The 11,128-nt window shown below is 59.9% G+C and overlaps 2 protein-coding genes across 5 annotated transcripts; one reads left to right on the plus strand and one right to left on the minus strand.

The window, feature by feature from the left end:
- Window positions 1-18: 18 nt before the first annotated feature.
- On the minus strand, window positions 19-5,492 carry GFER (growth factor, augmenter of liver regeneration). Of its 4 annotated transcripts, none has more exons than XM_081255535.1 (4): window positions 5,169-5,485; window positions 4,618-4,814; window positions 3,486-3,686; window positions 19-226 (listed from the first exon to the last, which is right to left on the minus strand). In XM_081255535.1, exons 1-3 carry the CDS (start codon window positions 5,427-5,429, stop codon window positions 3,524-3,526), a joined length of 621 nt encoding a protein of 206 aa, XP_081111661.1. In that variant the 5' UTR covers window positions 5,430-5,485; the 3' UTR covers window positions 19-226; window positions 3,486-3,523. The 4 variants fall into 4 exon arrangements, with proteins under 4 accessions (XP_081111661.1, XP_081111660.1, XP_081111662.1 ...); XM_081255534.1 differs by lacking the exon at window positions 19-226 and adding an exon at window positions 1,895-2,086; XM_081255536.1 differs by lacking the exon at window positions 19-226 and having other exon boundaries at window positions 2,953-3,681; window positions 5,169-5,492.
- Window positions 5,493-8,327: 2,835 nt separating this feature from the next.
- NOXO1 (NADPH oxidase organizer 1) lies at window positions 8,328-11,103 on the plus strand. The gene is given in 9 exon segments (XM_081256379.1): window positions 8,328-8,403; window positions 8,498-8,578; window positions 8,761-8,847; window positions 8,850-8,916; window positions 8,919-9,117; window positions 9,284-9,465; window positions 9,565-9,678; window positions 10,318-10,435; window positions 10,516-11,103. Coding segments are annotated over 9 exon segments (1,182 nt in total). The 5' UTR covers window positions 8,328-8,337; the 3' UTR covers window positions 10,784-11,103.
- Window positions 11,104-11,128: the final 25 nt, after the last annotated feature.

An 11,128-nucleotide genomic window follows, 5' to 3' on the forward strand; every position in this document is an offset into this window, starting at 1 on the left:
CACCCCACCCCACCCACTCTCACCGCAGGACCAGGGTCCGAGATGGAGACCATCCGCCAGGTCCCCATCAGGAGGCGGGGTCAAGGGGCTGAGTCCCCCACGTCCACTCACAAGTAGTCAGGAGTCAGCAGGGCAGGTGGACACTGGGCTCAGCCTTTGCCGTAGCCACGTGGGTGGACAGACCGACATGACCCCACTCCTCTGTACAGGGCCCTTTCCTGAGTGCCTAAGAAGGTAACAAGTCCAAGGGCTCCAGCATCTCCCCCAGCCCTCAGGGAAAGGGAACCCAGCTTCCTGCCTCTGGTCCCCATAGACCAGAGGGAGGTTACTGGGGCCTTTCCCATGACTTCCCACTGCACCCTAGCTTCTCCTTCACATTCTATCCTCCCTAACAGGGAGAGAGGATGGCCTCTGCCCTCAGGGGCACTTGTCCAGGCAGGCAGAGCCCAGAGGCACACATGGGTGGGAGTTGGGGCATCTCTACTCTTTTCCTCTGGCTCGATGTTGTCATTCCGAGGGCGCTCACTGAGCCCTGCACACTCCTGGGTCTCCCCAACTGACTTTCAGGTGACATATTTAGTTTTGGGCCAAGGAGTGGGGAGAAGCGTCAGAGATGGGGAGTTGGAAGAGTGGGTACCTAGCTTCCCAGCACCCCCGCTGGGTCTTTGCCACAGATGGCCCAGCCCCAGGTTAGACAAGGTCCCTTCCTGCATGTTCCTTCCAGGCCAGCCTGGCAGGGGCCCAGATGACTCCTGTTTCTGTCTAGGACATTGAGGAAAGTCTGCATTTGTTGAGCATTTACAGTGCCAGGTGTTTCACTACGACCTGTGGAGGCAGGGACTGTTTTACTGCCATTCTTCAGATGGTAAATAGGCAAGTGGGAATTCCCTGGTGGTCCAGTGGTTAGGACTCATGCTTTCACTGCGGAGGGCCCGGGTTTGATCCGTGGTTGGGTAACTAGGATCCTGCAAGCTGCACAGTTGGCCAAATTAAAAAAAAAAAAAAAGGGCTCCCCCCTGGCGCAATGGTTAAGAATCCGCCTGCCAATGCAGGGGTCATGGGTTCGAGCCCTGGTCTGGGAAGATCCCACATGCTGCAGAGCAACTAAGCCTACGAGCCACAACTACTGAAGCCTGCGTGCCTAGAGCCCATGCTCCACAACAAGAGAAGCCACTGCAATGAGAAGCCCACGCACTGCAATGAAGAATAGCCCCTGCTCACCACAACTAAAAGCAAGCCCACGTGCAGCAACGAGTACCCAATGCAGCCATAAATAAATAAATAAATAAATAAATAAATAAATTTAAACAAACAAACAAAAGGCAGACTGGTTGAGTTCCTTCATCACACTTAGAAAGTGAAGAGCTGGGATTCAAATCCAGATCCCTACTGTGCCAGGGCAGGTGTGGCCAGAAGTGCTACCCACTAGTTGACTCCATGACACTGCATCCAATCCTATCACCTCTCCCCTGTCAGTGACAGTTTCCTCTCTGTCTGATGCACCATTCATTTCCCCCTTTTACTTGATCATTTACATCAGTGCCTAAACCTGCTCCATTCCTGAGCCCACTTCCCCTCCAGCTGTCACTGCTCCCTTTAGTCCCAGGGGCAATGCAGGCACTGCCATCCTGTCCCCATCCTCCTAGGAACACTTCTGATGTCACCCTCTCCTTGTGTTCCTCCTACTTCATGGGCCCTTTCTTGTTCTCTCTTTCTGGTTCCCTCCTCTTGTTCCATCTGTGACCTTTGAGCCTTAAGGGTCCCAGGGCATGGTCCTGGGGCTCTTCTCCCTGCTCTATGCTCACTGCCTTGGTCTCCATGCTAACAGCTTGAGCCAGAATTTTCCCTTGAACTAGAGTCCCACTCATCTTAGTCTGGAAAACAGAATCTGTGGCAAAGTTAAAGAGTTTTATTGGGAGGTGAAACTTTGGGGAAGCCGGAGTTAGGGAAAAAGGAAAGTGAGGCAGGGAAGGAGGGAGAGCAAACATTGACGGCGTGCTCCTGAGCTGACCACAGCTTTGCTGGCTCCCAGCGCACAGGTGACTCGGGAAAGGCCAGAGACAAGCCCTGTGCTGGGGACGTCCATCTGTAGGAGGAAAGAGCAGTGACTTCTCTGCTGGTTGCTCCCTGCCTCCTATTTCTTTGTCACCTGGCCCCTTGGGCAGCCCCTGAGGAAGCCAGCACCCCCGTGGGGCCAGTGGGGTAAAGATGCCGAGGAGGCTGTGCCAAAGGTTGGCCCCTGCCCAGGGAGGAGCCGAGACACCATGGGTAGAGGTGAGAGCTGCAGGACCACAGGGGTATGGCGCACTGTTGCTGGGCCATTCCAGCTAGGAGCCAATGCCTGGGAGCAGGTGTGGCTGAGAGGGTATGTGAAGGCCCCAAAGCTGGGTCCAGGTCACCCCCAAACCTGCTCCACTCACAGCCTTCCACATCTCACTGATAACACTGGGCAACTCCCTCCTTCCAGCGGCCAGAACCCGACAGCCACCTTGGGCTCCACCTCGAGTGTATCCAGTGAGGCCTCCCACTCATCCTGGGGCAAGCTTCCCTCTCGGCTGCCACAGGGGTGCCTGCCCCCCCTCCTTTCGCCCATGCTTGCCTCATTCCAGCTCAGCAGCCAGAGGGACCTTTCAAAAGTCACATTTTGCCGTTCCTCTGCTCCAAACCCTCCATTATGCTCCATGGGAGCTGGGTGTTAAAACCACATCCTTGCTGGGGCCTTGAGGACCTCCTGTCATGTGACCTCCCCTCACCTCTCTGATCCTCCCTTGGCTCCAGCAACTCAGCCTCTTTGGTGTTCCTGGAACATCCTGGCCCACCCTTGCCTTGGAACTGCTCCCTCTTCCTAAGGAGCCAGAACCCAGATAGGAGGAAGCAGGAGACCACAGAGGGACGAGGGCAGGCCCTGTCCATCGTTGCAAATCCCAGCACAAAACACACTGAGGCCAGGTCTTCAGGCATTTCTCCAGCATTTTATTTTTGGTCTCAAGCTCCACGGAGCCTCCTCTGACAGGCCTGGGACGGCTCTGCGAGGCCATGTGCCAGACGGAAGGCGCACAGCAGAGTTCAGCCCCCAGGCCTCTTTCCTGAAGTGCAAATGGCACACAGCCTCTGGGGCTACCGTCCCTGTTGTACCACTAGCTGTCCCTAGCTACAAGGTGGGGAGACAGTGGCCTGGCCCGGAGGGGCGAGACAGGGGAGCCCAGCCAGGCCTGTCACCTTCCTGTGCGAGGAAGTAGGCAGCAGGGTGTCGAGTGGACGGGAGGCCAAATCCTGAGGAAGGGACAGACTAGGCTGCTCCTGCCTCCTTCACCTGTAGCACCACAGGGCGCGGGTTGAGGAGGAGGCCATCGGGGTGCCTGCAACGGGTACCCCCACTTACACTCCGAACCTGAGAGGGAAAGGGCTCCATGGGTAGCGTCTGGGGACTACCCAACTGAGACAAGGCAGGCTCTGGCTCTGACGCACACTTTAATAAGCCTCACCCTCTCTGGCCAGGCCGCCCACAGGCTCTGGCTGCCCTCTAGTCACAGGAGCCGTCCTTCCAGCCGTAGCGCCAGCGCTCGTCCACCAGCGAGCAGTTGAAGTCCGGCTTGCCTAGCTTGCGGTTCACCTCGTTGTGCAGGTGGCATAGCCACTGGGTGAAGTAGGCCCGAGTGCGAGTGTCTGGCTGGTTCCTGCATATCCTGCGTGGGGGGGAGCACACAGAGGAGGAGGGCAGTCAGTGCTCCCACTGTCCCCGCCCCACCAGCTCCTTGCCTGCTCAATTCAGGGAGGAGAGCTGGGGCACTGCTGTGAGCTACACCCAGAAGTGCCCTCATGCTCTGAATTCCCAGAAGGGGGCAGACCCTGCAGCAGCAAGGCCTGGTGGACTCTTAAGCCTGCTCAAACCCTCACCTCGGGAGCTTTGCAAACCCTGGCAAGAGCCCTGGGCAAGACACTGAGGCAGAAGCCTCCACTTTACAACCTGGTAACAATCAGGAATCCTCACCCCAGCGTCCCTGGCCCCAGGCAGTGTGTGGAAGGGGTGGGGTTGGCATAAAGGCAAAACTGAAAACCGGATCTGTTTCTTAGCACCTGTGGCCCTGCTGCATCAGCTCAGCAAGAGACCTTGTTCTAAATGCCCAGGCTTCAAACAGCAAGGGCTGCCCTGCCCCCGACATCCAGCCCAGAAACGCCATGGGTGCCAAACAACAGTTCTTGGGCTCCCCAGTGAAGAAAAGGTGGCTCCTGGAAGCAACAGCAGTGAGTTCCCAAGGTCTTGAAATTGGCAGTCCTGCTCCAGAAGTTAGGCAAAGTGGAGTCCTCCGAAACCTGCCAGAGCCTCCATCAGTGCTTAGCAAGGGATCTCATGAGGGAAGCCCTCCCCGGGAGCCTTGTGGCTGCAGAAAGAAGCAGTACCCAGCAGCAGCCCCAGACAGCCTGGCCTTTGAGGAGAAAGAAGATAGCTCAGGTGATCCAATCCCTTCTCTGTTAGTGGTCCCTGCTCTCAGCAACCCTCTGCCACCTCTGCATCTTATTTCTCTAGGCTCCCCTTCATGACATCAACCAGGGGCCCCAGGCCCAGGCTCCAGGTGGGATGCTCTGCTGCCTGCAGACTGTGCAGACACAACTTACCTTTTCCTTATGTCTTCAGCACACTCCTCACACGGGTAAAACTTGGAAAATAAATGTATGAACTGAGCCATATCTTGCTGCTGTTCTGGGGTGGGCAGGTCGGGATAGTAGGCTGCCAGGCTGTGGAGGACAGCCCAGCTGTGGCGGCCCAGTTCCTCGCGATCCGGAGGACAATCTTCCCTAAACTTGCTGTCCCGCTGCGGAAGAAGGCCGACCAAGGGTCAGTTCGGTTTTCCCCAACCAGAAACCTACAAAGCTCCCCTTTTCCCCCCACCAGCCGGAGGCCCGCTGACTGGAGACGTAAGTCCTGAGGCCGATCCAGCCCACATGTGGCTAAGAGCCGAAAGGCCAGGGCTACCTTGGGGGCAAGATTCAGGAACAGCCAAACCCGGGGGGGCAAAGTCTCTCAGGCTTAGGGCCTGTGGGAACGCTCGGCCTGGGCCTTGGGAAGTCTGCCTGGGGTGCTTGAGAACAAGGTGTGGGGGCCGGGGCTAGGAGTCAGCAGGGCTCGCGGGCCTGTGAGGGGAGGTGGCGCCCCCCTGCATCTGCACCTTCTGCTGTGTCCGCATCCACGACTTGAAGTCCACGCAGGCCCGGCAGGGCCGCCCCCGGGAGGTGTCCACAGCGACCTGAGAATCGGAGGCCGGCGCCTGGGTTGGCGTCCGGGCCGAAGCGGCGGAATCTCTCCGCCCCGCGCCCCGGCCGCGCGCGTCCGTCACCAGGTCGTCCATCACCTCGGAGCGCGCGCCGCCGGGCAGAAAGGAGAAGAGATTCCCACCGCCGAAACTACCCCGCTCGCCGGGGGCCGCCATGTTGCCCGCGCAATGCCTGCCGGGCCAGGTCGGCCTCCAGATGGGCTTCCAAGTCGGCCTCCAGGACAGCGCGCGCGCCACCGCCAGGGCGCGGCCACAGAAGCCGGGCGCGCGCGCCGTGGGCACGGGCGCTGGCCGGAGCCGGAGCTGGAGCCGGGGCCGGGTGTGGGGGCGGGGCCCGGGGCTCGGGGCTGTGTCCCGCATGGAGGCGGGGCTGGGGGCCTTGGTCTGTGCCCGGGAAGCGGCAGAGCCAGAGACAGGGGTCCGGGCTAAGGACGCGCCGGAGGCCCGGGCCGGGGTGCACGCGGAACCGGAGGCCCGAGTCCTGGCCGCGCCCCTGGGCCTCGTTCCACGGCCCGTGCCCGACCTGCGTCGTCCGTGGCCACGCTCCCGCCTCCTCCAGTGGAAGAGCAGCGTGTTGTGGAAGACGCGCCCTGGCCGTCCCGCGGCGCCGGGCTGCGGCCTCGGCCACGTCCGTATTGCGGCCCGCGATGCCCCCATTGCTCCGCTCTGACCGTCCCGCGTGCCCGCGGCTTGGCTCTGTGCCCTCAGTTGGGGGAGCGCCCAGCTGGGCCGTGAGCGCACAGAGGGCGTGCTGTTGGTGCCGGGGGTCCAGGGGATCCACCTTGGCGACCGGCGCCATGGCAACGGGCGCCTGGCAACGCGGGGCGGGGCCGTGCCTGCAAAGGAGGAGGTGCGTCTCTGGGCTCCCGCGAGTACCGAGCAGCCCCTCTCCCCCACCCCCCCGCCCCGAATCCTACAGCCTACTTGAAGAGGTTAAACCCACGTCGGGAGTGGCCTCAGGGATACCTCTGCTTCCATATGTACATTAATTCATTCTGCAAATATTTGTATAGTGCCTAATCTGTTCTAAGCACTGTTCTAGGCACTGGTCTGTGCAAGGAGCAAGATTCGTCTGTCCCTGACCTCCTCAGCTCATAGTCCAGTGGTCAAGACGGAAAAAACAAAACCAACCAAACAAAAAAGAGTCACACTAATAAATGTTCAGGTACAAACTGTGATGGGGGCCATGAAGAGGGCGTGGTAAATCTGGGAGGCCTCCTTGAAGAGGTGACCCTTAGGCAGTGGCCTGAAGGATGAGGAATCAACTAAGGAGGGCAGTCGAGGCCAAGGCAGGAGGGAGGAGGATCTTGGCTCCTTGCATGGGCAGAAAGGCCAGTGGGACAGGACCCGGGAAGGGTGGTGGGAGGAGAGATCCAGAGGTGGCCAGGGACCTACCAAGGACATCACCAACTGCCATGGCAGCTGGGAATTTATTCTGAGGACCCTGGGAAGGTGCTGGGAAGTTTTGGGCAGGAAACCTTGGCCTGATCCCATTTCTGTTTTGCAAAGATTCCTCTGAAGAGTGGATTTCATGGGAGCAAGTGAGGAGCACACGCTTTGGGGGAGGATGGGGCTGTTGGTAGTTGTCCAGGTGAGAGATGAGGGTAGGGGGTGTCGAGAAAGAAAGAGTGGAAAGGATCTAGGTTGCTGGGGGTGTAGAGCAGGGGCTCTCAGTTGGCATAGGGAGAGGCCTCAGCATCTTTCTAGGTCCCTGGCTGTGAGTAAGCTGGCCCTTCTCCCACTTCTCTCCTCTGTCTTCCAAGGGAGCAGGATCTGTCCCACCCTGTACCCTACCAGGCCAGTGGCCCCCACTGCGATTGGCAAGGTGACAGCTGGGCTGACGGCACTTTGCAAAAATTAGGCCCCTAGGTCCACAGGTGTTCATTGCCTGGGCCAAGACTAGGGAAGGTTTGAAGGTTTAAGAGAGAACCACTGGTTGGACAGATACACAAAGGCCTTTTGTCAAGGCCAGAGTGGTTTCCTGGAGGGATGCCATAGAGGCTGACCCCTCCCTCGAGGGCTTGGGGTAGAGGGAGTCTCAACACAGAGCTGGTGGCTCCAACAGGGGGAAGAACCACTGTGTGCCAGGGTTGGATGGGGCTCCAAAAATCTCCCCTATAAGGAAGCAGTCCAGAGATGTGGGGCACCTGGGCACACCATCTGTCTGGGGATTCTAGGGCCTTCCCTTCACCACCCTAGTTAGTGGGGGGATGGTCACTCCTGATCTCAGAGGCTGTGTTTGCAGCAAACTATGATAAATCATGAATTCAGAGATGGCTCTCAAAGCAGTCCTAGTCACCACCTCCCCCATCCCCCAAGCGCTGGTGACTAGAGGTGGACCCTCTTCATCCTGCCCCAAGTCTCTCCACCACAGGGGAACCTATGGGGTAAAACTGTGACATCCGCCTCTCCCCAATACATAAAGAAAAAAACCCTGACAATTAATATCCATTTAACACAAATTTCCTACTCTGTGATTTGGGGACATTACGGAGACCTTTCCTCCAGTGTGAGGATTAAGCCAAACAAAGCACTTAAAGCCTTTAACACTGGGTCACTGGTTCCTGATGACGACTGCAGTTAGCTCCCCAGGGAGTTCAAAGACAGAGCCAAAGGGCACACCCGGCAGGCGGCTCTGACCGATCTCAGTACTACACAGGGTGTGGGAGAGCTGGGAGGTGTGGCCAGTCTTGGCGGCACTTTGATGGCTCTTCCTTCTCCTCCTCCTCCACCCGTGGCCAGACTCCAGCAGGAGGGCCTCAGGCCGCAGTCCCAGCCCCAGCCCCTCCACTCTTTCTTTGCTTCTCCTCCCACCCACGGAGCCCTGTGCTCCTGCCCCTCTACAGGCTAGGGGTGCGGTGAGGAAGCTGTGAAGGACCCAGTCACGGGCAGGGAAGTGCAGCAAGGACCTGGCAGTTCTGGGGCATCGCCAGGGAATTCAAAACAGTCTTCCGGGTACCCGAGGCCTCCCCTCTTCCCCATGTAGGCAGGGAGGCAGTGGGACGCTTGACCACACCCGACAGACTCCAGAAACCTGTGATGGAGATCTGGGGAGGCCACAGCGATGGCAGGCCCCCGGCACCCGGTGTCTGTGAGCGGGGCAGCTCTGGTACAGACAGACAGGCTCCAGGTCGGGACTGACGGGACCCCTGCCAGCCCCAAGAGAGAGGGAGTGAGTTCCTGGCCTAGCGCCTCCAAGAAGCCCCCAACCTTTCATCTAACAGACGTTCGCCTTTTCCGTGTGCTGGTCGGATGACAGCGACACCTTTGCACGAAGAAGCTGGGAGGAGTTCAGGAGACTACATGTGAGTGAGTTTGGAGCCACCCTGACTTCCCCCAACTGCATGACCCACCCGTGACCACCCCCCCATTGCCTGCCCTTGTGCCCACTCGGGCTTCCAGCCCCTAAGATCCTGGAAAAGGACCCCCGCCCTCCCAGGGGAACCAGTGGGCCCTCGGAGACTGACACACCCCTTCTCGCCCTCAGAAAACCCTCAAGGAGACCTTTCCAGTAGAGGCGGGTCTGCTGCAGAGATCTGACCGCATTCTCCCCAAGCTTCCGGGTCAGGCCAGCAAGGATCCCAGGAGGGGCGGGGGAGGCAGCCGTCTGATGTGGGGAGCCCTGGGGGGGGTGTGTCTCATGGTCAGTCCCTATCCTGCCCACAGATGCATCGTTGTTGGTGCACTGGGGCCGCACAGGCCGAGGCCTGGCGCGCCTGCAGCTGCTGGAGACCTACTCAAGGGCGCTGCTGGCGGCAGGGGAGCATGTGGCCCACAGCCCGGTGCTCACTGGCTTCTTTGCACCACAACCCATGGACTTGGAGCCTGTGCTGCCAGCTGGCAGGTGCCTGACCCACCCCCAACCCTCTTGTCAGCAGAAACATCTGGAAGATGGGGGAGGCAGGGTGGAGGAAGGGCCAATGAGGAGGGGAGGCTCGGAGGCTGGATGGACGTGTGGGGGATGCCAGGCAGCTCCCACACTTCCCACCTCTCACCTGCACCCTCACCAGCCTGGTGATCCTGCCTGCCCCGCAAGAACCCCTGCCAGGCCCCACGGGCAGCCCTGCCACCCGCAGCCTGGAGGCTCAGAGCCTGCGCTGCCTGCAGCCTTTCAGCACCCAGGACACGTGGGGCCAGCCCTTCCATGCTCGGGCCCAGGAGGCCCTAGATGTGCTGCTGCGACACCCCTCAGGTGGGCCTGAGCAGGAGTCTAGGGACACACCCTTCTGCCCCCTGGGATGCCAGTGGGCCTCAGGAACCAAAACACCCCCTGCCCTTATCTTGGGCACAGGCTGGTGGCTGGTGGCGAATGAGGACCAGCAGACGGCATGGTTTCCTGCTCCCTACTTGGAAGAGGTGGCCCTGGGCCAGGGACGAGATGGGGAACGGTCCCTAGGGAGCAATGGTGAGACTAACCCTCCTCCCCACACCCACCACCACGGGGCAGTGTTCGGCAAAGCTGAGTCACAAGAAGCACGCAAGCCAGGGGAGTGAGGCCATGGGACAACCAGGGGGTGCCAGTGGCCCTGAACTGTGTGCTTGGTCCCCACAGTGAGCCGGAGCCCCACTGGGCTTTTATTTTTTTAATTTATTTTATTTATTAGTTTTGGCTCCATTGGGTCTTCGTTGCTGTGCACAGGCTTTCTCTAGTTGCAGCGAGCAGGGGCTACTATTCCTTGCGGTGCAGAGGCTTCTCATTGCAGTGGCTTCTCTTGTTGTGGAGCACTGGCTCTAGGTGCACGGGCTTCAGTAGTTGTGGCTCATGGGCTCTAGAGCGCAGGCTCAGAAGCTGTGGCGCATGGGCTTAGTTCCGCGGCATGTGGGATCTTCCTGGACCAGGGCTCAAACCCGTGTCCCCTGCATTGGCGGGCGGATTCTTAACCACTGCACCACCAGGGAAGCCCCCCACTGGGTTTTAAAGCGGTCCCTGGTGTCACCAGAGATCCAGAGGGGAGCCCGGAGGTGGTGATTCAGCAGGAGATGATGCGGGGACCAAGAGGTGGGGCCCTGGCCTCTGTTGTGATCACCAAGGATCCATTCCCAGGGTCCCAGTTCTGTGCTTCCCATGCTTACGAGAGCAGCCAAGCCGATGAGCTGTCTGTGACCGCAGGGGCACGTGTGCGTGTGCTGGAAACATCAGACCGTGGTTGGTGGCTGTGCAGGTGCGTGGGGTGGGGCTCTGGTGGGCCCAGTCTAACAGGGGCAGGGCCCAGTGCTAACCAAACCTCGCCCTCCCCCGCAGGTTCCGAGGCCGCACTGGTCTTCTCCCAGCTGCAATGCTGCAGCCTGATGGGCTGGGCACACTCCTAAATGGACCATGGCTCCACCTCAGGGTAGATGGTGGGGAGGACAGGGAGGGTGAGGCCCAAAGCTTCCCCAAGTCCCCCCAGGCCACGACCCTGCCGCCTACCGTGCCTGCCCGACCATCTCGGAGTGCCATTCAGAGCCGCTGTTGCACCATCACCCGTAAGGCACTGGGGCAGGACCCAGGGTATCACGGACCCCCTTGAGAGTGTGTGGCACGTTGTGGAGGGCTGCGCGCACAGCGCAGCTGGAGCGGCAGGCCAGAGGCTCCAGACCCCAAGGATGATGGCTGGCAGCCACATCAGCCTCAGGGCTGTGGGATGCGCAGTTGAGGGTGGGACTCCCTGGCTGGTGGGGCAGGAGACTACACTCTCCCTTGTCTTCTGAGTAAAGTTCTCCTGACTGACCCCCACCCAGTGTCTGTGCTGAGGGGCAGGGACTGGGGGATCTTGGGCCAAAGTGTGGGGGTGGGGCTGGCTGGTGGGCCCAGCCTCGGGCTGGCCCAGGCAGTGGTCCAGGACCTGGGGTTAGACAAAGCCCAGACAGACACA

The sequence above is a fragment of the Mesoplodon bidens genome (genome assembly GCF_964165515.1).
Source record: "Mesoplodon bidens genome assembly, chromosome: 15".
Lineage (NCBI taxonomy): Eukaryota > Metazoa > Chordata > Mammalia > Artiodactyla > Ziphiidae > Mesoplodon > Mesoplodon bidens.